The following is a 25,214-nucleotide window of genomic DNA, read 5'->3' on the forward strand; positions in this document are numbered from 1 at the left end:
CTGTCTGGCAATTATTGGTGTGTACAAATATTTCTGAGAGTCTCCATCCTGTGTGTAGCCAGTAAACTTGCCCACATATCACCAATGACCATCAAATTATCTCAACCCCTTCACACCACAGTTGCAACAAATCAAAGTGTGGATAATGGCATGTCTCCCACATTTTACATTCCAGGAAACAACTTTGTGATAATAAATACACTGCCAAGAGGACCGTTGTCATGAAGGCAACAAATTCTTAGAAGAACTGACTAACTCTTCCAAAACCAGTGGATTTTGTCATTGGTAACAGAGAACAAGCTGGCTGCAGGCTAGTCTGCACAGTGAGGCCACTGATGCTATCACAAGCTTGCTAGATAGTTATGAGGCAAACCCTAGGTACCAGTGGTGTTGAAAACACAGGGAAGGAGGCTGTGTTGCAGAATTGTTTCCTTTGTAGTAGAAGCAGGTCTGGCTTCAAATTCTCACCTGAGAGTCTGAGATAAATAAATAGCAATATTCATATCTGAGGATACCCTGGCAGTACATTACCAAATTACTGATCTTGTGTACTGAGTGATCAGGGAAACAGTTGTGTCCTTTTTCCTTTACTAACTAATTTTACTTTCAGAAATATGATTTTAAAAGTACAGTTTCCTTGATATATTCCCCAGAGCTTTAAAGTGATTTCCTATTGGGGAAACCTCATGTAATATAAATTTCTAAGACATATAGCTAGAAAAGCAAGCTACAAAGAGGAGTTAAAAAGAAGTATTTTACCTCAGTGTCTGGTAAAAAACTACCATTGATACACAGAGACATAAGTCATGACTTCATGCTAACCCACTGTGTAGAGTAGTTTATTAGATTAATTTAATACTACATGTATAAAGATGATTCTACAGTGCTTAAGTGAGAGTTCCCCTTCTGGATCAATGGATGCTAGGTAAACTGTGCTGCCAGAATTTCCAAGAGTTTGAGCAGACTGAGGGAAATCATGTGCCCTTCAAGGGAAGGCTTTATGTACTGGGAAGCAACACAGGAGTCCAACAGATTTCCCACTGCATTCAGAACCACTCATTCCCATGTGAGCAGCACTGGACTCCCAGTCTCATGCAGATTTAATAACATGGAAAGAGTCTAAAAATTTGACTTGCTTTGATGCAAATGCATTGATTTGAAGTAGCTTTTGTCTGTCAATCTGTAGGTATGGCTGGAATGAGCAAACAAGATTATTATTTCTTTATAAAGTAGCCTAGATTCTGACTTTTTTTCATGCTACACACATGCTTTATTTTCTCCTTTCACCTGCAAGTCTAAAATCCCACCTGGGAAAAGCTCCATTTCCTGATGGACTACAGAACTACAGATCAAAAAGCTTTATCTGCCTGCTGCCAGTTCAAGGACTGTAGCTGCAGCCTTTTGACAGAGCAGCTGAGGTTTGCTTTTTCCCCAGTGCCTCCTCGCTCCCCGGCTCACTGCCCTGCTGCCAGCATCTGTTCTGGCTGCCTGCTTCTTCCCACTGCAGAAGACATTGAAACTCTGTGTGTGTGTGACTGTTTTTCAAAGAATTTTTGCTCATACCACTTTATCATCCAGGTAGGTCTCACTATGGCTGTTCCTCAACCAGATTTGCCCATCCTGGGTGTATGCTGATGGATGTATCAAGCACTAGGGAGCTGAGAGGTATGAAGGCTCAACAAGGGGAACTTGGCATGTCACGTAACCAGGTTTCAGTAATGCAGACCAAGTCTCCTTATTTATGAAATCCTCATCTGCTTTGTGCTAACTAGCTCTTCTAATAAACCACTTACTGCACTAATACCCCCCATGAATCCTGCTGAGATTAGCAGAACTACAGAGTGGCAGTGAAACATCTGACCCTCTGCTGTCAAAATGTGACCAGGCAGAGCGCTTATAGAGCACACTACGTAAGCCATTAAATAGAATGCCCAGACAACTAGTAGTGACATGTTTCCTGTTTGTCTTTAAGGTTACATCACACAGTTGCCTAGATGGCACCAAACTCAAGAGCTCATGACTACAGAAACCTGTGTGACTCCTGAAATTCTGAAACTGCCAGGTCCTTGGGATGCCCACAGAGCCATCTCTGCTACTGAATGGTGAACACATCCATTTCAATAATTTCCTCCTGATAGACAGATTGAAATAACCACATCCCTCACTTGGTAAAAATGAGATCAGCTCCTCAGACATTGTTCTCCATAAGCAATCCAATCTTGTTGAGCTCTTTTCTTCATTCAAATTTGAGCTGGTTTTGTGGCAGAAACCTTAATTCACAGATCCTTAAGACACCTGCTGCCAGCAGTTTAGACTGAAAATCCTTCAGCCTATAGAAGCTTTGGCTAAGCTAATTATTTGCTGCTTAAAAATCATCAGGTGGTTATTATCTTTTTGTAAATCTGAAGCCATTCAGTTTTTTAGTTTTATCCAACACTTTCAGAATAGACAGTACAAAAGATCTCAAGGTCACTATTTATCAGAGAGCTTACACTGTGAATATAGATGCAAGAACTGCCTCCTGGTAATCCTTTCCTACAACCAGTCAAGAACATTTTCAAGGCTTTCATTACAAAATTTGCTTCACAGAATGCTGTGGAGTTGAACATACAAAAGCCAACTACTCTCCTGATCAAGGCTCACAATGTTTCATTTAACAAAGCTGATGAGTGAAACCAGCTGTGATGACACAAATTTCCTTCCCTGTTAGTGCTGCTCCATACAGGCATCCTCTCCCACTGAAAACACTCACAGGCAATTTCAAAAACCTTTTCACAAATGTCAGAGGCACTTTCTAGTGATCAGTGATAAGGGAGCTGGTCAAAACCCTATGTCAAAGCTTGTATTTTTGCTCTTAAAATAGTCACACTACAGCTAGGGAAAGTCTTGCCACGAATAAAGCCAAATCCAAGCCAAAGTAAATTTGTGGTTGGCTATATATCTTGATACAGAAAGATGTTCTGTCCCTTCTTCTCTGCCTTAATTCACTGGCAAGCTTTGTACTTCTGGTCAGAAAATGGTGAGCTTCACTTCAAAAAAGACAGTACCTTTTCATCACTTTTAATGTGGCCAGAAAACCAAAATACCTCCTTCCTTTTAAGCTAAAGACAGTAGATATTCTGACCCATTTGCATAATGGGAAAAGCTGGGGCTTTCAGAAAAACAACACATGTGAAATTTTCAACTGGACCATAAGATTTAGCAATCCACAGCAACTGCACTACATGTTTCACCACTTTTATAAATGTATTAATTTATTAAGGTACTATATAAGAAGAATGCAAGGCTTTCCTCTGGATCAAAAAGCACAAGAGTTCAGTGGACCTGAGTGAATTACAACTCACTCTGCCTGCAGCTTATTGTGGGGACTGAACTATATATTTATAACATATTTATAGATGACTATACTTGGCTTTTTGAGAAATACACTAAACAGTATTGAGAAACTGAAGGAAAACAACATAACCATTATTTCACAGATAAATGTCTTAATGTTCATAGATGGATGCTTCATTGTTTTCCCCTTGTATCCCATTAGACATCTGTTTAATATGATATCGTAGCTGCTAGTTTATGTATACTACTTTGTAGATTGATCACTCTAAAAACTTTTCAACAAAGAGATCTCATTAATTTACTTATTTTTTCAATCTCTAATTACATAGCAAGTTTTTATACTAAAGCAGGATAAAATGAAATGGGCTGTTATGGGATTGCTTTTGTCTTATTAGTTCCTTTGACAATCTATTAATGCTGCTCTTATAATAATACATTTTTGCTTCTGAATTTTCTATAGCAGGATTTGAGATCCTATAGCTTGTAGGCCACATGTAGTTCTTCATTTCACCCAGGTCAGGCAGTTACTAGCTGACATCCTGAGGACCCTATTAATGTACAAACTAGGTGTCTGCATGGTCTCCATGGTGTCAGCAATGAGAAGGTTCCCCATCCCTGCTCTAAAGGAACAAACTTGTTGATTTTATAAGATCTCATCAAAGAGTTTGAGTTAAGATTTCTTATCACAGAAGTGTCAGAGAACAGATGATTTCTCTGAATACAGGAGATGAAAAACAGAGCAAAATTCATGTCTCCTCGGTAGTCAAATTGTGTTTTCCTTACAGAGTTTCTCATGCTGATGAGAATTTTCCTGAGGATCTTCAAACTCCACGTGACATCTGGTATTGGCTATATTTGTAAGACACTAAAGATATAATTCTTTAAGAAAAATGAGGTCAGTAGACTTATCTGGCAGAACTGATATTGCCCTATTTGTCAAAGGACTGCAGGGCAAGCTCAAGCAGAGATGTGGGAGGCAGCTGTGAGTGACAGTAGGAGACCTGGAGCAGCTCCAGGAGCCTGGGAACAAAATTCCCAAGAACCAAAGTCGACTGTGGAGAGCTTGATGCAGCTTCAAAATACACTAAGCTGGATCAAATCAAGACCTCCCCTGGAAGGGCACAAATACACGAGTGAAGAATTAGGCACAAACACTGCTATTTCTGGTCTGCTGTGCCTACTTGCCTTGAGCTTTTTCCTTTAAAAAATCAGTCACCTTGACTGGCCAAACAGGTGCATAATTTTCTGAGTTTTCTCTTTCCTTTTTGGAGGAGGTTCCTACAGGAGAAGGTGCACACAGTTCAAAGCTGTCAGTGACTGTGGATCTAGCAGCGTTGTTAGAGGACATTCAAGAGAAGTATTTTTAAATATAAACTGGTTAAGTATATTGCATTGAAAAAATTCCAGTGAAAAGGAAGAGAACACAAGAAGTACTGTGCACAAAATCTTTTGTTGCAAAAGTATCTCCTCACTAATTGAATTACAAGAGCTTGTTTCCTTTTCCGCTGTGAAATGACATTCTGACACACTACTTTAAAATGGTAATCCATTATTAAACATGCAGGAAGCAAACACCAGCAATTGAAGGGACAAGTCCTTCTCCCATCTTTATAAACTCTAACACATCACCTTTTTTATGCCCTTCTATTTCTTCCAAATCTTTTGGACTGTGTTTTTTTGCTTTCACTGTCCCTCTGTCAGAATATTTCAGCACTGGAAGTTACTGTGAACTTGTTAAAAGAGGTTCATACAGCTGCTTCCATACTGGATGACAAAAAGCCTGTGCAGCTTTACATATCCAAACAAAGTCATATAAAGTTTCACATATTTTTTTAATCACATCATCCTCTCAATCTTATCACTTCACTGTCAGTCATATGCAGACATGAAAACCTGAATTGAAAAGACAAATTAAACCCTAAGCTTCAGCTAATGTTGATGATATTTACATAGTGGGTTTCAAAATTCATGCTTTTCCCTCAAATTAATATAGTTAATAAGTGGAAAAATCTCTTGTAGTAGCCCACATAAATCAAACATGCAGAGTTCTTACATATCAGCCCTAAAATGTATCTACTTTTTTTCTAACAAAATAAGAGTTAAGTAATTGTAAACAATCCAGAACAATCCAAATTTGCATTTCTTTTCCACCAGGAGGACACTGAGGAATTGAATACACTGAAAAGTCCTGCTATTTATATGCATTCATTACCTTGGGAGATAATCAAGCAGGACAGATGTAACAGAAAGAACTTGTCCTGCTTTTTTACTTCCTTTAGATGTAAGAAAAAATAATCACACTCACTGGACACAGTTCTCCTCTCAGATCCACAATGCAGACTTCTGTACTTCAGCAGAGCTCAAGAAGAGGTGCTGAGTTGCCAATACCTTTCTTACATGATGCAAAGCTGGCAAGGGTTAATGACATAGGGTACAGAAAGCAGTAGAAAGACACATAACTAATATTTAGTTACAATATTTGTTCAGATTTTTGTGTCCATTTTAATAAAATAGATGTTAACAACTTTTTAACGTGATTGACAGGCAGCTGTGTTTTATATCAACTCTACTGAAAAAGCAGCTCTTTATCAGCATTGTGTTCTCCTTCCACTTGTGGAATAGATATTAACTTTATCTCATGGTTGTACATGGAGGTATCATGGCTAAGCCCTTCATGTGTATTTGAAAGGAAAGTTTATTCTTCAGCTTGTCTGCAAATGATAAGATTCAAACCACTCTTACAATAGATAAAACCGGGAACATCTACACCTGTCACAAGATGTAGCAGCGTTACCACCAATAGAAATTAAGACCATAAACAACGCTGACCTCTTTGGATAAAATTTCCATGTGATAAAATATTGTTATTAACAATATTTCTCTGCAAATGTGCACCTGGAATAGATTGCACTGAAGGGAAGCAAAATCAGGCATCTGGAGAGTTATGGTGTCTCTGGTCGATTAATTCACAGAATGCCAGAATAAGCAAAGGTTGGAAAGGAGAGATTAAGAAATCACCTAATTCAATCTTCCTGATCAAAGCTAGATCGAGGACAGCAGGTTACTCAGGACCTTTTACAGTTGAGTTTGGAGTTATTGGTCTATATTAAGCACCTCTTACAGTGGGGAAAGGAAGAGGTCAGTTGCTGTCATGGAGGAGCAGTGACTCTTGGCTGCAGTGAGAATGAATGCCAGAGTTCAAGATCCTGAGGGAAGGGAAAAAAACATTGAAGCTCCTCCAGGCTCAGGAATGGACCATACAAATGTGCAAGAACAGAAGCAAAGGTGGCAGGAGGCCTGCACAGATGAACAGGGCGTTCCTGACTAAACTCAGATGTAAAAACAAAGTGTACAAGAAGTGAAGGAGGGCTCAGGTTATCCAGAAGTGATACAGGGAAGCCAAAGCCCACTTGGAGTTCAATCTGGTAAATTCAAGTGGCAACAAGAAAGGCTTTTACAGATGTAACAGTAACAGCAGAAAAAAGTCTAGGGAAAATGCAGGCCCATTACTGAATGATACAGGCACTTACTGGCAGATGATAGAGAAAGGACTGAAATACTCAGTGCCTTCTTCAACTCAGTCTTTATTAGTAGGACTTGTCTTCAGGAATCTCAGGTCACCAAGATCAATGGGGAACTCTACAACAAGGAGATTTTAACCTTGATGGAGAAGCAGTAGGTTAGGGAACTCCTGAATGAACTGACTATACTGAAGTCCATGCATGGGCCATTACAAAATGCCTACAATGTCATTGTGAAACCACTTTAAATACTCTTTGAAAGGTTATGGTGATCAGGAAAGGTTCCTGTTGACTGGAAGAAAGTAAATGTCACACTGAGTTTCAAGAAAGGCAAGAAGGAGGATCCCAGGAATTACAGCCTGGTCAAATTCATCTTAAGCCTTGGGAAAGTGATTGAAATAAATCCTCCTGGAAACCTTTTCCAAACACACAAAGGACAAGGTGACTGGGGATACTCAGCATGGATTTATGTAAACAAAATTATGCCTAACTGACCTGACAATCTTCTGCAAGGAGATGACTGGCTTGCAGAGGGAAGAGCAGTGGATGTTATTTTCACCCAGGAAGGATTTTGACACTACTTTCTATAAAACCCTCATAGACAAGATGATTAAACACAGGTGAGATAAATGGACAGCGAGCTGGACTGAAAACTGGCTGAAGAGTCAGGCTCAGTGGGCTGTGGATTTCCAGCAAGATGTTCAGTTCGAGGCTAGTCATTAGTTGTGTACCCCAGGGGCTGATACTGAGGCCAGCACTGTTTAACCTCTTCACTAATGACCTAGACAATGGAGCAGAGTACACCTTCAAGAAGACTGCAAATTGTACAAAAATAAGAGAAGTGGCTGAGAGACTAGATGGCTTTGCAGCCATTCAGAGAGATGGAATAGGCTGGAGAAAAGAGCAAACAGGAATCTCAAAGTCCAACAAAGGGAAATGTCAAGTCCTGCAGCTGGGGAAGAATAACCCCCTGCAGCAGTACATGCTGGAGGCTGACAGGCCAACTGGAAAGCAGCTTTGCAGAAGGCAACTTGGGAATACTGATGGACATCAAACTGGCCATGAGCCAGCAATCTACTCTTGTGGCAAAGGAGGCAAGCAGCCTCATGGACTATATGAGACAATTGAAGGAGAGGGCTCTATCCCTCTACTCAACACTGTTGAGGCTATATCTGGAGTGCTGTGTCCAGTTCTGGGCTCCCTGGTACAAGAGAGATACTGACATAGTAGAGGTGAGCTCAGTCAAGTACCACAAAGATAATTAAAAGACTTGAGCATCTCTGATAAGGGGAGAGGCTGAGACAGTTGAGACTGTATAGCCAGGAGAAGAAAAGATTCAGGAGAATCTTACCAACAGATATAAATATCTTTTTGGCAAGATGATGGGAAGGAGTAAAGAAGATGGAGTCAGACTCTTCTTAGTGGAGCCTTGTGACACGATGAGAGGCAATGGGCACAAACTGAAATCCAGGAAATTCTATTTAAACTAAAGAAAAACAATCTATTTCTTTTTCTTCTTGTGGATCTGCTCAAACACCAGAACAGATTGACAAGAGAGGCTGTAGAGAAATTGAGACCCTGATTGTACATGGCTCTGAGCATACTGCTCTGACTAAACCTTTGAGCAGGTGGGATGGACATCTCCAGATGTACGTCAACCTCGAGTCCTCTGTTATTCTGTAATCTTTGTGCAGCCAATATACAGATATGTTGATAGATGTAAGAAATTCAGAGCTCACTAATATTTTCTTAATACACTTTCTGCAACAAGCTTAATTCAGACCTTAAATTTTAAGGTTTAATACACTTTAGAAGCGTATGAGCATTAGAGGTATAGTTAGCATTGGAAATTCTTTCGGGTAACTTGTTCTGTGAACTATTTCAGAGCTTTCACTGAGTATTCCCCAAAGTATCACAAATTCCGCTCTCAAGGGCCTACGAAAATACAAGTTTCCACTCTTATTTTCCAAATTTATTACTAGACAACAGTGTCACCCATTCTAATGAAGAGGGTAATGCAATCCTCAAACTTCCCTGCAGGGCGTTATATATCTATCCATGCAACATCCAGCTTCAATAAATAAATGAAACATCCTGTTCATTTGTTAACCTGCAAAAAAATATCTGAGGTAAAAAAGTCAGCTGCAAGAAACACTAACTCTCATCTTCCCTGCTTCCTCTCATGTGCACAGGAAGAAACAGCATCACCTGACAAGCAGAACTCTGAAAAGTGGTGTTTGTGTGTTCACCATAAAACAATGAAAAAGAGATGGTTTAAATTACGGTCAGAGGTTTAGTTGTTAGAGCAAGGGTTCTAAGCCAGGCTAGAAAAGCAAGAATAATCTATTTAAAAATAAACTAAATTAAAACCATTCTGCCACTCTGAAAGAGCATTAAGCAAGTACACAGGAGAGCTAATGGAAATGACGCAATTTTCAGGAAGAAAGAGGAAAGGTTTATTGCTATGAGATAAATACTCTGGGATTCTCACTGAAATCAAATGGAAAAGATGGAAAAGAAGCAGACTCAGGCAGTTTACCCACATGCAGTAATGAAACCCTACCAACGACAAAGTAAACTGAGCAGAATGAGAAGAAAATGCAACAAGCTCAAAGCTCTGTCAAATCTGCAAAGACGAAGTAAGGAGGAAGAGCTCCAGCTCTAGTTTGAGGTCACATATTTTGAAGAGTAATTGCTCTTCTAGGAATATTCTAGGAATATTCCAGTCAGAGGCATCAAATAATGATAAGAAGTACACAGGCAATGATGTTGCTTTGCAACCAAATAACCCAAAGAAACAAAAAGGCAAAAAAAAGGAGGAAATTAATGAGATTCATTTCTTCCTCATAGTCAGACATTGACCCAAATTGAGACTTGGTGACATCCATGTAACAAGAGCTAGTTACATGAGAAACAGATTTGGACTCCAGAATACAGTAAATAGCTTAAATGTGGTGTTTCATATGGGATGGAGACAAAAATAAACCAAATTAGCTCAGTCTAACTGAACACAGAGACAAAGCCAACAGAAAACACGGTTTGCTTTACTGAAAATAGTCTTGAGATACATCATTTGGTTTCTGTATCCCATCTGACAAGCCTGGCAAATGACATGGATGACTGATGTTGCATGCTAATGCAGATGCATGATGACAGACCTGAGGCTTTCCAGGGCAGTGTGTGCTGACATCTCTTCATACATCTGAGTGTGCTAAGGCTGCATCCAGGCTAAAACAAGCGAAGCTTAAATGCTTGTTGCCATCTGAGAAGATAGCTACAAAACCCATTTCACCAGTTTTGATTTCCAATATCTTTCAGCTTACTCAGTTTTGCTATTCTCAACAGTCTTGTGTTCATTCCAAAAGTTAGGGAGCCCTAGAATCATACTATTAACCTTAAAGTGGTTTAAGGCAGACAAGCCAAAATGGCACCTGAAATCACGTCTAGTGCTCAAAGTAAATGCACAGCTAATGAAAAATAAGTGTAGGTTTGGAGTTAAGTGGTGAGAAAATATCCTGTGATCATTTACATATAGATAAATAGATAATTGGAAAAGACTCAGTTTACAGCTTTTACCAATAAAAATGTGTGTGAATTATGGGAATAAAAGCAGACCTCAGCCCTGGTCTTGCTCAGCTATACCTTCCTATGGAGAAGGAAGGAGCAGGCAACCGAGGAACATACTGGCAGAACACAGTAGTGTCGGAGTCCAAATGACCTGTGGTTTCATGATGCCATATGGCAACAGCTCAACTGGAGTGAGAGTGTCTTGCTGCTCTGACAAACATGTAAGGGACTGGGTAGTTCTGGTTCTCTAGAACAAAAATAAAGACTAGGTAAGGGTGCAAATACTGCTCCTGTAAGATTAAAATGCAAGCAGTAAGGTGAAAGAAACACTTGGATGCCCTAAGCAGGGAAAACCTGGAGGACATGGATTAGGCTAAATACTGAGGCTACCATGCAATACTCAGCAGACATTATGGGACATGGCACAAAGATGCTGTTGTAGTACAAAGCACACCAGTATCAGGACAGAAGCACCATGATTATGTTAGTGAGATGTTCACATCATATGTATTTAAGAGTTTGGCTTTTTGCTTCAAGTTGTACCAGGGGATGTTTAGAATGGATATTAGGAAAAAATTCTTCCCTGAAAGGGTGATCAAGCACTGGAACAGGCTGCCCAGGGAAATGATTGAGTCATGATCCCTGGAGGTATTTAAATGGTGTGTAGACATGGCACTTAGGGATATGGTTTAGTGGTGAACCTGCTAGTAATAGGTTTAGAGTTTGTCTTGATGATTTGAAGAACCTTTTCAACCTAAATGATTTTATCTATTATTCTATGTTTGGCACACGGTTGCAGGGCTCAAGTGCTCTCAGGTATCTGCATGACATTGTACCTTGTGGGAGAAAATCAAGTGTCAGAACTTGTTTGTACTCCTGCACCATACTTCAATGCACGATGCAAGATATTGATTCTCTTAGGCATGCCTGCATTTCCAGTTAGAAACACAGAAGCCATTTGTTAGCACAAAGCCCATTAATCTATGTAAGTGTCATTTTGGTACAGGAAGAACTATTGAACAGTTGTCCAAAGGTCTAAGTATGTTTGATGAGAGCTAGGGATTCTGAACAAAGAGAAACAAATACCAGAATGCCACAAGCAGAACACCATCTTACATTATACATGTCCTTGCAAAACCCTTCATTTTAATACATTCAAATGGTAAACCATTCAATGACTCTTTTTCATAGGCATAATAGATTTTTATTCATTGGAGGCCAATGGCAGCTGATACTCACCATCAATTGCTACTTCTAAAGAGTCTGACAGTCACCACCTACAAGGTTCCCAGAGCAACACATAGGCCATTTCTCAACTAGCAAAGTATGATTTACAAATTGAGTAAAAACTTGGAAGAAATTTGGTCATTGCAGATACATTCTCCAAAGCATTTGAAAAAGCGCAGAGGAGCACAGTCCAGAGATGGATTATGTTAATCTGATTTAAAATTACAAAACAGTTTCCCAAACTGTCCAGACTAAGATAGGAGGCAGACTTACTGCTGAGGAAACATCCTGCATAAAGTAACTAAGGGATGGTTGGGATAGTGTAATTCCTGTCCTTTTATCAGTTTCAAGACTCTTGGCAGTAAGAGTTTTCTTCAAAGCCAACAAGAGAATGATCTCTGATGTGCTAGAGAAATATGTCAGAAGGCATATATGATGGTCATTTGTGGACTGAAGGAAAACATAGGAGAGCTAGCAAATACATGGCTTAATAAAAAGTAATTTCAAGTAGAAAGCTCAGCACACAACTTTATAAAACAAATATAAACAGTAGCATGAAAATATTCTAAAAGCTTGTCACATGACAAAACTAGAAAGACAAGACAAGTGGAAGAAGAGAACACCTTCAAAAATGTGCAGACAAATTTGATTGCAACATCAGGAAACAAACAGGTCATAGATATTTTACCAAACACTTCCATGCTTATACATATCAACTCCTTTTTTACTAGCCCTGGTGAAACCACCGTGGTACCTTCTGTCATTGACCCTTGTTTAGAGACCATGAATTTACACTGTCTGAACTGAAGTATGATTTCAGACACGTAATGCCAACGTGTATTGCAATGGAGTGGCAGAAAATGATGTCAAAGTAATGTCAAAACCCTGGCCTACATACAGCAACAAGGCAGCACCAGTGAATCCCTGGTCACTGCTACCTGGTATTTTTTATAACAGAAAGCTGAAAACAAGAAAACTGCACTAGTGAAAATTGATGTCAGAGACAGAGAGAACTAATAGATAGATAAAAAAGGCAGGGAGAAAAAAAAATAGGCAGATTTGTGGCCACAAGAGTGGCTGCCACTTCTCAACAACTCTTTGCAGTGCTTGAGGCAGAGGCTGCCAGCAGCAGGAGCTTCACCACCAGCAGCCCTGCATTCACATGAAGTTGTAACCTCCCCAGGGAGGAAGGTACCTGGAGGAACAGGGAGCATCTCCCTGAAATCCCTGAAGGGGGGAGAGAGACTGTTTTCCTCAAGAAGATATCAGAAAAAATAACAGACGTTGCTTTTGCTGAGGCCAAATGCAGAACATGTCTCCAGCAGCATGATTGCACTGCTATAAACTGCCAGAGCACAATGATGATGATGGCTGGGAAGACACCCAGAGGCTCTTGAGTAACTCAGTGCTGCTAGCTAACTCAATTCACACATTAGAAACAGGCACTCGAAATTTTACACTGATTATTAATTGTTAGTATTTTTAGATTTACCCAGAAACAGAAGTTCCAACTTGAACCACATATAACTAACCTGCACTTACATACAGATTGTGCTCAAGTCAGAAAAATCCAAAACTCAGCTGCATGAAAAACCAGTCAGTGTGCTCTACTGTAACACTCAGCAATTGCAAAAGAGTTCTCATTTTTAATACCTTTTTTTGGTGGTAATTTTAAAATGAAAACATTACAGGTTTGTTCTAAAAGGAATAGCTTGATACTTGCAACTGAATTAATAAACACTGAAGCTTTCTGAAGGATCTACTATGTATTCCTGAACTTCAGGCAGCTGAGGCAGTGTTGTCTTGGCCTTTCCAGTTCAGATCGTGGATTTAATACATTGCATACAAAGTTCTTAGAGCACTTTCAGAAAGCAATGGTGAGAATAACTCTGACAAGCTTTATCCCTGTGCATGTTGCAGCATGGCAATGAGGCGTTTTACGTCATCAGTGGTTCATTACCACTGGTCAGATAAAGGCTTTATTTGTGAGAACATAATGCATAAATTTTTGGCCTTCATAATAATCTACGAAAGAACAACTAATATATGAGAATATGTGGTCAAGGAACCAGTTTCCCTAGTGACAAAGATCTGCACTGGGGTAAGTGATCAAGACTAAAAGCAGCTGATGTATCCCATTAAGCAGTACAACTATAAAGATGTTGTTTCAGTTTATAAATATGCTTAATTTCTCAATAGATCCGTGTTAACATGAATGCCATCACTTCCATTGCATGTTCACAAAATAAAAGCCAAATATAGGACTAACCACTAAATTATAAAGCATGATCACAGATCATTACATTTTTCTATAGAAACTCTTATTATTTGTAGCAATATTTAACTAGAGAATGTCTTCCCAGAAGGGATTCAGTCTTGATCCAAAAGTAGTACAAAAAAATATCTCATTCCCTTTGTCATGTTTTTCAATGGCAAAGCACCCTTCTTAGAAGAATTTATGTCAAATTGCTCATTTGAATTTCTCTGGCTTTGGCTGCCAGATCCCTGATCTTATTAAACCTCAGCCCAATAGATTAAAGAGACTTTTGTGGCTACTTTTTCTCTCCCTGCTTGTTTATACACTACAGAAGAAGTCATCTCTCAGTCTTCTTGCAGAGCTAAAAAACAGATTAACTTTCACAGTATCAAGCACTCTTCCCAGCCTTGAAATCCTTTCTGAACCACATCCATCTGTTGTACATCTTCTTTAAAAATGCATCTGAGGACCAGGATATAATGCATTTGTATTAATCTCAAAGATGTCATCTCCAGCTACAAAATCAGTTCTCTATGGATAACCCTTAAAATTCCTATTCTCCTCAATTCTGTGTGTTTAACTATTCTTTAACTACAATTTGCCTTTTTGGCTGTATTCAAATCTCTCTTTGACTAAGCCAAAGTTACCAAGCAATGAAGATTAGTTTTCATCACTATCCTTTCTGAAACAAAATGTAGCATTTCACCAAGCTCTGTGTTACCCACAAAATTCATGAGTAACCATTTTGTGCTGGATTCTTCATTGCAGCTAAAAATGTCAAATAGTGTCAGGTTTACTCTGCATCCTTCACAGTAGCCCACCAAAAGCCTCTCCTCCAGTCATGATTTTTCACTGACAATTAGCATATGTGATCTGCAAATCTCTGCTTCCACTTAACTGTGACCAGCCCCCAGCAGAGTGTGAGTCACATACTTAACTCCCTCTTCACACTCCTCCACAAATAGCCTGTAACTCAAGTATTTCAGTTCAGGTTTCTCTTTCATGCCATAATCCCACCCAGCAGACAGCTGGGCAGCAGATACCTCATTACAGCAACCAATCCTGTCCTCATGTAAGGAGACAAAACTCAGTCTGTAGAGCTACATGACTCAAATGAATGCCTACCTCGAAAGAAGATGCTTCTGTACTGCACCACAGCACAAAGTTTTGCTACCTGAGGGGGTCCTGGACTTGGGTAAGGTCTCTGACAGGATGGGTTCCAGCTTCAGTTCCGACGCCCTCTGCTGTCATGTAATGCCATGTGCAAAACAAGTCCTTTCCCCCAGTGTCTGCCATGGTGCTCTTGCACTCCAGCAAAAGAGACCTGAAAGGTCCTGTGGTACCTGTAGATCATTGCAGAGGGCCTTCCAACACATTCTTATTTGTTTTTTTTTCTCTCTTCCTAATCATGACAGCAATATAATTTAATATTAAAACCCCAGATACTTTACCTTCTGTTTGAACTTTCCTAGCCAAACTTGGTCTACTATGGTAAAGCAGAATGTATGCTGTATGAAGGTGATTAAAAAGAAGCCCAAGGAACTGTGTAGCTGCACAGCTGTATCTACAATATTTTTATATCAATTAAATATTAATAGGGATGTGGATGAGAACATTTTCAGGATCACAGTGCTGTAATAATCTTAAGTACTTTATGTGCTGCTGATTTTTTTGCTTAAAGATAATGTTTATTAGTCCCACTTCTACATTGTGCTCCATCAAGATTAATTCTGCACTGTCTTTATAACAGTTGTTCTACATTTTATTAGTTTATACATATGAAAAGAGATATTTTATTCAGATATATGAAACAGAACCATTAGGCTGTCTAGTTAAGGCTAGTTATGGCATGGGAATAGCAGGGATACAAAAAAGCTAAACAAGATTTTAATAATGAAGGTTTTATTGGGGGGGAAAAAAAGCCACAGTAAACCAAAATGTGACTCTCATTTAATTTAGAACTACAAAAATGGGAATTTCATCTCTAATGTGCAACATGCAGGAATGTGATATGGAATTTACTAAAGTCTCTAAGTTGTTGCCTAAATCCCAGGGCTTTTTTACCATAAAAATAAATAAACAAACTAGCATGGCTTTGCAGCAGGCAAGGGAAGTGAATTACACTCAGGCAATGGATTAATTAGGTTAAGACATGCTAACAATAAAACCAGATTTTTCCATGACCAGTCTAACGTGTGAAACTTTGTTCCTTATGAACTCCTACTGTATGGGCATACAGTTTTGCCTCAAGTCCAACTCCCTTCCTCCCTAAACTGTATTTCCCAGCCTTTCAGTCTGCCCCAGCAGCCAGGTACAATTGGAGCAGCCAGCAGGCAGAGAGGGACCTACTGATGCTGTGTTCCCATGCATTGCTTTCCTTCCTGTTTAAGCAAAGATGGGTAAATGAGCTACATGCAGGAAAAGCTGTGGAAGAGGATGGGGATGCTCTGATTTCTGGAAGGTTTACTTTTGCCTAATTAAATTCATAATAAATACAGCAAGTACCTGAGGTCTTCCTTTTTTTTCTCTATGTCTCTTAGCTGTAAACTAGGTATGTACCTCTCATCTGAATCATCACTAGAAGAAAGGAAGCTGATGATAATGAGGTGAAAGTAATGCAGGAAGGCTCCTTTTTAATCCCTACAGTTTCTGCACTGCTGCTGGCTCTGATATTCAAGGCAGCATCATGGAGCTCTCACATGAACACAAGCTGAAGACACATAACAGGGAGCTACAGCTGCAAGAGCATCAAAGAGGTATGGAGCTACAGCAGTCCCCAGCAAAATGAATATGGCTGTGAGCCCTTCTCTGGCAAGCACTGGCAAATTTTGGAACTTTCTCAAGCCAACATTCTCTGTAGAAAAGAATCTGGCAGTACAAAACAAGTATCTTCCCAGTGCAGGATGTTTATTTTCAAAAGTTCAGCTGCCTTTCTTCCTGACCCTGCAATGATAATAAGTAGTGCTCAGGCAACAATGTTCAGCCAAGGCTTCAGACCAGATGTCTCTCCCCTTTCAAGAAAAATGTCTTCACATCTTCATCTCCCTCTCTCCAGGCATCTGCACAGACTTGTGTGCCAGACATAGCACGTAATGCTTTTCTGATGGCAGCTTAGTGCCTGACCACATAGCCCTTTCCTTCTCCTGCTTAAGACAAAGCAGTTGAGGACCAGGAAAAATGCACATTGAACCTCTTTCCATGAGGTTGCATGGGAGATACAGAAATATGGTGCCTCTGAGCTTTGTTTGCATTATCAGGAACTGAAGTTGATAAGAAAATTTTTGATTTATACATTTGTTATGTAACTGGGCAAAGCTAACATCAATTGATGTCTGTTTCAGATGTTAATTCAAACGCAGTTCCTACAAAGAGCTATTTCACCCAAGAGTACTTTATGAGTCTTGGAGTCAACTCTAACTCAAGTTGCAGCCTGCCCACGTTTAGGAGGAGGAGAGGGGAAATCACTCTTTGTACATAGTTCCACAAATTTTTCAGAAGCAGGAGACAAATTCTCTTTCCAGGGCCTGGGCAAGATTTATAGCAACTTTCACAACAAAGAAGTATGGAATAGATCCTATAACATACACCCGTAGTGTTCACAGCAAATTGGATTCAGCAGGGCTGATCTTTAGAGGAGAGTCCACAGTGACAGGTCACTTTGCTTTCTCCCAGCTGATGCTGCAATTTATTTTGTGGGAATATAATATATGGGAATAGCTATCCCTGAGCATTTACCATGAGATCACAGGAACTAGATTTAAAAAATTAACAGAGCTGCACAAATATAACAAAGATCAAACTTCTCAGGTGCTAAAATACACTATTTCCAGTGAAGAGAAAGACGAATAGCCAGAATGGTTATAGTAAGCTCCTACAGCGTAACCATCTGTACAGCTTGACTAACCATCCCTTTTCCTACCTTGCAAAAAGACTCAAACACCTAATCCTGCCAGTCAAGTTAAAGCAGTAAAAATGCAACCAATCTTACAAGGCAGTGTCAGACCAGAGCTCAGGACACTGTGTTTCTGCAACAGCAACATCTGCCTCCAAAACAAGTTTCCTCCCTTTTAACAATCACTGCCTTCAGTGGCAAAATACAACTGGTTGAATCCACTTTACACTTGCCTTCTATAAGAAAAAGGCAAATAATTTGGCAGAAATTAAGTTTCCCACTTTTCTGAAGTCTTCAATCAAAACAACCACAAAGCCTGAGTCAGTTCAAAATTGAAGGGCAGCTCCCCACTACAGCCAACATCCACTTCACTTTCCTTGCCCACCTAACCTGAGGTTATACAGAAACCACTACTCCAAGAACTTCTCTCTGCAATGTTTCATCACTAGTGCCCCTTTTCAAGGAAACATGGGGAATATTGGCACCATGGAACTGTTCTCTATTGTCACTATGAACTGTGAAATACTGGCCTAGGGACCACCCAGCTGTACAAGCTCCAGCTGCTGAGGTCCTTTCTGCACATTCCAACCAGCCACTTCTAAATGGAACCCATCCTTCCTTCCTCCCTCCCTCCCTCTATCTACAAGAGGAGGCTATGCCATGTCCTCCTCTTTCATGTTCTCACTATCAATGTACACCTCCACCCAACTGCTTCAAAAAGCAAACTTCTCTTTGGTTTCTCTGCTAGCACAACTTTTCTCTTCTGTAAGATACTGAACCACGACACACGACATGCTGCACTGCACACTACCCACACTGCTCTTCTTTCTTTATCACCTGCAAAGATCTGTAGGAAGGACCACTGCTTGCTCCAACTGTACCAGTTGGCAAGCACAGTCATGTAATCTGAGCACAGCATTTAGATGAGGTGCAGAATTGTCTCATAGTGTTAGCATTTTCTTGTCCTCCCACTAGCATGCTGTCCCACCATCACTACTTAGAAAAAAGCCATTGTATGTCATTGTCTTGTTTTCCATACCTGGAATATTACCTTCTCCATACCTTCTCATTCTCCCCACTTCCCCATTCTCCTCTTTTTCTCTTAGTAGCATTAAAAAATGGTGACTCCCATAAACTAGAGACCCCCCAGAATGGGTTTCATTTATCTTATGTATACACTTGAGTACATATTTGTCTGTATGTATATACCCATAGCTTTCTTCCATTCTTATGCTATGATCCAGTATTAAGCATTCTGTATTAATCCTGACACCAAGACAGTAGAAGATCACAAAATAATAAAAATAATGAGATTAATTGTTCATAAAACACAGGACTTGAAAAAGGACACAGAGATTCTTCATTCACAGAAATATACTGAAAGATGGAACATTAACAGCTCTTTTAAACACAAAAGATTAAATCTGAAACACTGTTATTTCTTGAGAGAATTATTTTGATGACATGGTGGGTTGACTCTGGCTGGACACCAGGTACCCACCAAAGCCACTCTATCACTCTGCTCAGCTGGACAGGGGACAGAAAACACAATGAAAAGCTTGTGGGTCAAGATAATGACAGGGAGATCACTCAGCAATTACTGTCACAAGCAAAATGCATTTGACTTGGGGAAATTAGTTTAATTTTTCACCAACCAAATTGGAGTAAGATAATAAGAAATAAAACCAAATCTTAAAACACCTTTTTCCTACCTCTCCCTTATTCCTGGGCTTAACTTTACTACCAAGTTCCTCTACCTCCTCCCCTCCAGCAGCAAAGGAGGAGGGAGAGGGGCTGCCTTCAGTTCATCACTGCTGCTTCTTCCTTCTCAGAGGGAGGAGTCCTCATGCTCTACTGTTGCTCCAATGTGGGGTCCCTCACACAGGAGATAGTCCTCCATGAACTTCTCCAACATGAATCCTTCCCAAGAGCTGCTCCAGTGTGGGTCCCTTCCACAGGGCGCAGTCCTTTGGGAAGTGACTTGTTCCCGTGTGGGTGCCCAGGAGAACACAAGTCCTGCCAGCAAACCTGCTCCAATCAGAGCTCCTCTCTCCTTATAGGTCCAGAGGTCCTGCCCAGAGCTTGCTCTAGTGTGGGCTTCCCACAGGGTCACAGCCTCTCTCAGGCACCCATCTGCTCCTGCGTGGGGCCCTCCATGGGCTGCAACTGGATCTCTTCTCCACTGCAGCCTCCATGGCTGCAGGGACAGGGTCTGTCTCACCACAAGCTACACCAAGAGAAATCTTTGCTACAGTACCTGGAGTACAAGCTGTCTCTACTTCTTCACTGACCTTGGTGTCTGTTGAGCTCTTCCACATATTCTCCCTCCTCTCTCCAGCTGCAATAGAACAGTAGCTTTTTCTCCTCCTTAAATATGTTACCAGAGAGCCAGTACCACCATTGCTGAGGGGTTCAGCCTTGGCCAACAGTGGATCTGTCTTGGAGCCATCTGGCATTGGCTCCATCAGACACAGGGGAAGCTTCTGGCAACTCCTCACAGAAGCCACCCCTGTAGCCTCCCTGCTACCAAAACCTTGCCACGTAAACCCAATACGGAAGAATTAATTGTTGAGGAAAATACTGAGTTGTATGTTCATGACTCTACAGCTAGATTTCTTAAATTAAGCTCATTTCCTTACCTCCATCCTTCCACCCCCATAAACATCAGCTCATTATTTTTAAAATGCAGAATGAATAAGAAACAGGCAATTTACAATGAGGCACTGCAGAAACTGACTGTGACGGGTGTTCAAAGAATGAATCAGTGCATGACTTCCCTGCTCTCTCACTCTTCCTTAAGCATCTGTTTCTGTCGACTTCTCTGATTTCTCCTTGATGCTTGACCCTAACAAAACCTCAAAGACCTCCTCAGAATTGGGGAGCTATGAGGGGAAAAAAGACACAAAGAAACAAGAGTGCCTCCTACCTGGCTTTGAATAACCATCATGCTCCAGTGCTACTCAAGCACTTAATTTGCCGAGAAATACAGCTTTAGAATTTCTGGTTATCATTAGTAGCTACTTTTACACAATATTGAGTTGCCCATTAAACTCAGAAAAATCACAAGCTCCTTGAGGCCATCAATATCCTTCCCAGGCAAGATACAGGCTACCTGCAGGTTGGAACCAGTGCTTGTCCTGAGTATTTGTGGTATCTGCAGTAAGCCATTCTTCAACTCTGCAACGATTGTGGGTTAAATTAACTCTGCCAAAAATCTCTACCAAATTTCTGCTAGCATCATATTATTCCTCATTAGCATAACTCTTGCAAATGTATTTAATAAAATATATTTCTAACTTGACTAAGTCTTTTGCAAGGCACATTCCCTGAAATGTTCAGTACTGAAAAAATGACAAAATCATGAATGTAGGAAATGAATGATCAGGACACTTGGGTGGGAAACAGAGATAGATTCCTAAAGAATGTAATTCTAGATTAATATAATAAATAGTGTTTCTTTTCTTTTCTAGTTTCACAAAGAAATGTAAAATTAATAAAGTTGGAATGACCTCAGTGCTCACGACAGGCAATCCAAACCAGGTTGCTCAGGGCTTTGTTCAGTTCGCTCTTGAAAACCTCCAAGTATGGAAATTCACAACCTCACAGGCAACCAGTTGCATTGCTTAATTATCCTGCTAGTGAAAATGCTTTCCCTCTATAACATAGACCCTGTTGTTAATTTATATTGTATAAAGCTGAAATCTCCCATTTTGTCATTGTCCTTCGTTCTCCCAATATACATGGCTGTAAGGAGCATGGCTCCACCTTCTCAGTAACATCCTTGCAGGTGTTGGACAGCTGCTGTTAGGTCCCTCCAACACCATCTCTTCTCCAGGCTGAACAAGCCTCTCCTTGCAGGGCAAGTGCTCCAACCCCTGAGCATCTTGATGGCCTTTCACTGAACACACTCAAGTTCACTGATATCTTGGGAGAGTCCAAAACTGGACACAGCATTGCAGATATGGTCATGCTGAGTAAAGGAGAACAAACACTTCCTGCAACCTCCTGGCTGCTATCCTGTTGAAGGCCAGTCCACTGCTAGCCTTCCTAGTTTTGTGCAGATCAAAGATGAGATGTAGTCCATTCTTGGTTTCTTATTCAATCTTCATCATGTTTGCTGACCCTGTTAGTACAGGTGCCAAGTAACACCAAACAGCTGAATGAGAAAGCAGAAGGGCATTTTCTGCCCAACTTTGCAGCCTGTCCCCACTGCATATAAATGGAAGATCAACTGCCCTGCTTCCTCACATCATGTAAAATCATATAAACAACCTGTTAGGATAGCAGAACTGCAATGACAATGTGAGTCTTCCACAGTCTTAGGCGATTTCTTTATATAAATGAGCTATAAACAACAAACCACTCAAGCCAAGTCACTAGTTCTATCTTTTCTACAGTGGTCTAGTTGTTTTACTTTTTGCATCAGAAATTGCTCATCCCAGAAAACACCATAATGGTGTGGAATTTTCTGGATGAATTTCAATGCTGAGATGTGGTGAGACATACAGTCACAGTTTACCAGCCCAAATGTACACTTGTAACCAGGGACACAAATAAAAGGGAGCTGCAAGAAGAGGCTGTATTTCAATGGGAAAGTGGAGGTTTCCACCTAAAATGTGACAAGCCAGTGGTGCAGTGTGAAACATGAGGTATTCTCAGTTCTCATTCAGTTTACAGGCATAATATCAAACCTTCTCTAACATGCCAACACGGTAATGCAATTAAGACAAAAACATGAGTAAGCCTACATCACTGAAGATGACCAAGTAGCAATATACATATACTGCACATCTCTTTGCATCAATACTTACAGAATGTATGACTTATGAGCCATAGCATAGAAAATATATACACCATAGTGTACTGTTTTACCTACCATCGCAGTCTCTACAATGCATCTCTCTAGGAACACTTCACAGGGAAACTTTGGAAGACTTTAGGATTTTCCTATATTCAAGGAAAATACATTCACCTCCTGTGAAATGGGGTACTTGCACAATTTAGAGACTGATATATTTATCTTTCCTCAAATCCTGTCTGCATTCATAGATCTCTAATGGGATGAGTAGCACTAAATTTGAGCAGAAATAGTGAGGAGAAATCAGAGTAGTTTCAAAAATCAGAAATGGCACTGGTTTATAATATTTGTAGCCCTTCCATCTAAGTATCCACACAGATTGCACACACTCCCACAGAGATGGAAATTAATAACATGTGAAATACCTGTGCAGCTTGAGCGTCACAGTTCCATAAACAGTAGCAAAGCCCAGAAGACGAACCCATCTTAGGAGAACACAGCGAAATACACTTGGCTCAAAATACAAAATGACAACCTATAGAACAGAAAGACAGAGAGAGCTTCAGTACTGCTTTAATGCAAAAGTAGTTCTTCATTCCAGTGCAGAATGGTTGCAAAACAGAACAGCAGACATTTCAGCTCATACTGCTGTATATTTAGATTTTCTAGTAAAGTGTTGGGATGATCAGATCAACCAGCTGGCACAGTTATAGGCACCTTTTGAAGGGAGCTGGCAAAAGCCCTGTGACAGACTGTGAAGTGACAACACTTTTAAATGCAGTTCCACTGACTTTTCTTAACCGAGTGAAAACCTGTACCCAGAGAAGAGGATAGAACAGACAAGGACATTTTCCTTGAGCTATTCCAGTAATATGCAGCTGGTCCAATTCTGGTTTGATGGACTTTATTTACTAGGTTATACTTCAAAGTAACTCCTTCTAATGAGCTTAGCAAAACCATAGCTGCTCATTTTTCTCTGCCAACTACTCTGCCACACTAAAAATGATTGCACTAGTCTCTCTCTATCCAAAACCTCAACATCTCAGTGTCATATTTGGCTTTCTTAATCTTCCTCATATATTGTCCCTAAGCTATACCAAACCTCCCTACACATCACCACCTTTGCATTCACATACAGATTTCTCTAACCACAAAACCAGAAAGGTCCTACTGGCCTTTTGCTCTGTCTACCAAACAGCATGCACAAGGACAACACTCACTGAAGTACCATAAAGCTACTTCCTCAGATGTAGTGCACATAAAAACATCATTATCAAGTAAAATGTCACTCTTATCTTAAACAGAGTTGCTCAGATGATGGACTCGGTCACGATCTGATCCAAGATTCCATCTCTTCTCACTCCAACAGACGTTGTCCCTGGTGTCCTGAGGGATGATCCCACATTCCTTCGCACTTATCCATCTCCATCAGCAGCTTGCTATCCCAGGAATTTAGCTGTACACACTGCCCTTACCCCACCTGCAGACCCTGCTTAGTCTAGCAAAGCTAGATCCAGTGCATCCACCTGTCTGACCAGAGCCTGCTAAAATGACCCAATGAACCATAGTACAAATTAATCGAGTATTCCTGGTCTAGTGAAGGAAAGCACTGAAACATTTCAGGCCATCTGCCACAGTTTCACTTAGAGACAGTACATTCTGGCAGTAGAGGTAGTATTTTGTCTACCGGCTGCCACATGATATTATTTTCCTAAGTAAATGCTTTTCCACGTGGGAATTCAAGCTCAGGATACTGGCCAAAAGCCCAGGACTACGTCCTTTGGGTGACACAGACATATTTAGGAAAGTAGGGGCAAAAATGGCAGACGTGGGTTGAGAGAGAGAGAAGAAGCTGCTGTGCTCTACTGGCATGTTTTTTTACAGCAGAATCAAGCTATTGCTTCAAAAAATGTTTGCTGAATGCATGAACATGGTTGTCTAAATAGAGCATCCAGCAGGAAGCTTCTTAGAAAGACCTGAATAATAGTAGTGATCTCTTATTCGAATGTACAGTTACAGGTTAGGACAGTTGCAGGATCAGAGGACAGCCAGTAGCAGTAACCTGCCTCCTGAGGTTTGCCAGGGGGTAGAAAACACCCTGATTCATCTGTGATTCTTCCAAATGAGAAAAAACAATGTTAAAAAAAAAGACTGGCATACAGATACTCTGAGCATTACAAAGTTGATTTGAAAGCAGGATTTTTCAGCTGATTGAAACAGGAAGGTCTGAAAACTTTCCAGGTATACAATTTTCTGATCAAGGGCAAAAGCACTCTTTGCCATGCAATCCAACACAGCAATTTTATCTGCAGTTGCTTGTTGAAATATTAACTGCCTATGTCCCGAAGATCTCATTGATTTACACCAAATAATTTGTATGAGCAGCTGAGGCATTGGCTAACTATCAACAAAGAATACCCCACTTCAAATGCAGCACGGTGTGAGCTGGCACGTGGCTGCAGGAGCGAGGCTTTGTTGGCAAAAACTGTTCTCATTTTGCCATTTACACAGACACTTTCAACTACTTCTTTGCCCAATGATAAAGCACAATGCAATTCCCTTTTGAGTCCCTTTTGAATCTAATTGAAATTCCTGAGTTTATATGATGGAGAATAG

At 40.4% G+C, this 25,214-nt stretch overlaps 1 protein-coding gene across 1 annotated transcript in view; it reads right to left on the reverse strand.

Moving 5' to 3' along the window:
* Positions 1 to 25,214, reverse strand: part of GPR158 (G protein-coupled receptor 158) — a 195,026-nt gene that overhangs the window by 30,198 nt on the left and 139,614 nt on the right. The window contains exon 6 of the mRNA XM_061997271.1: positions 23,024 to 23,133. Coding sequence (XP_061853255.1) covers positions 23,024 to 23,133 — 110 coding nt within the window. The remainder of the gene's footprint in view (positions 1 to 23,023; positions 23,134 to 25,214) is intronic.

Source organism: Colius striatus, chromosome 5, assembly GCF_028858725.1.
Source record: "Colius striatus isolate bColStr4 chromosome 5, bColStr4.1.hap1, whole genome shotgun sequence".
Taxonomy (NCBI): Eukaryota; Metazoa; Chordata; class Aves; order Coliiformes; family Coliidae; genus Colius; species Colius striatus.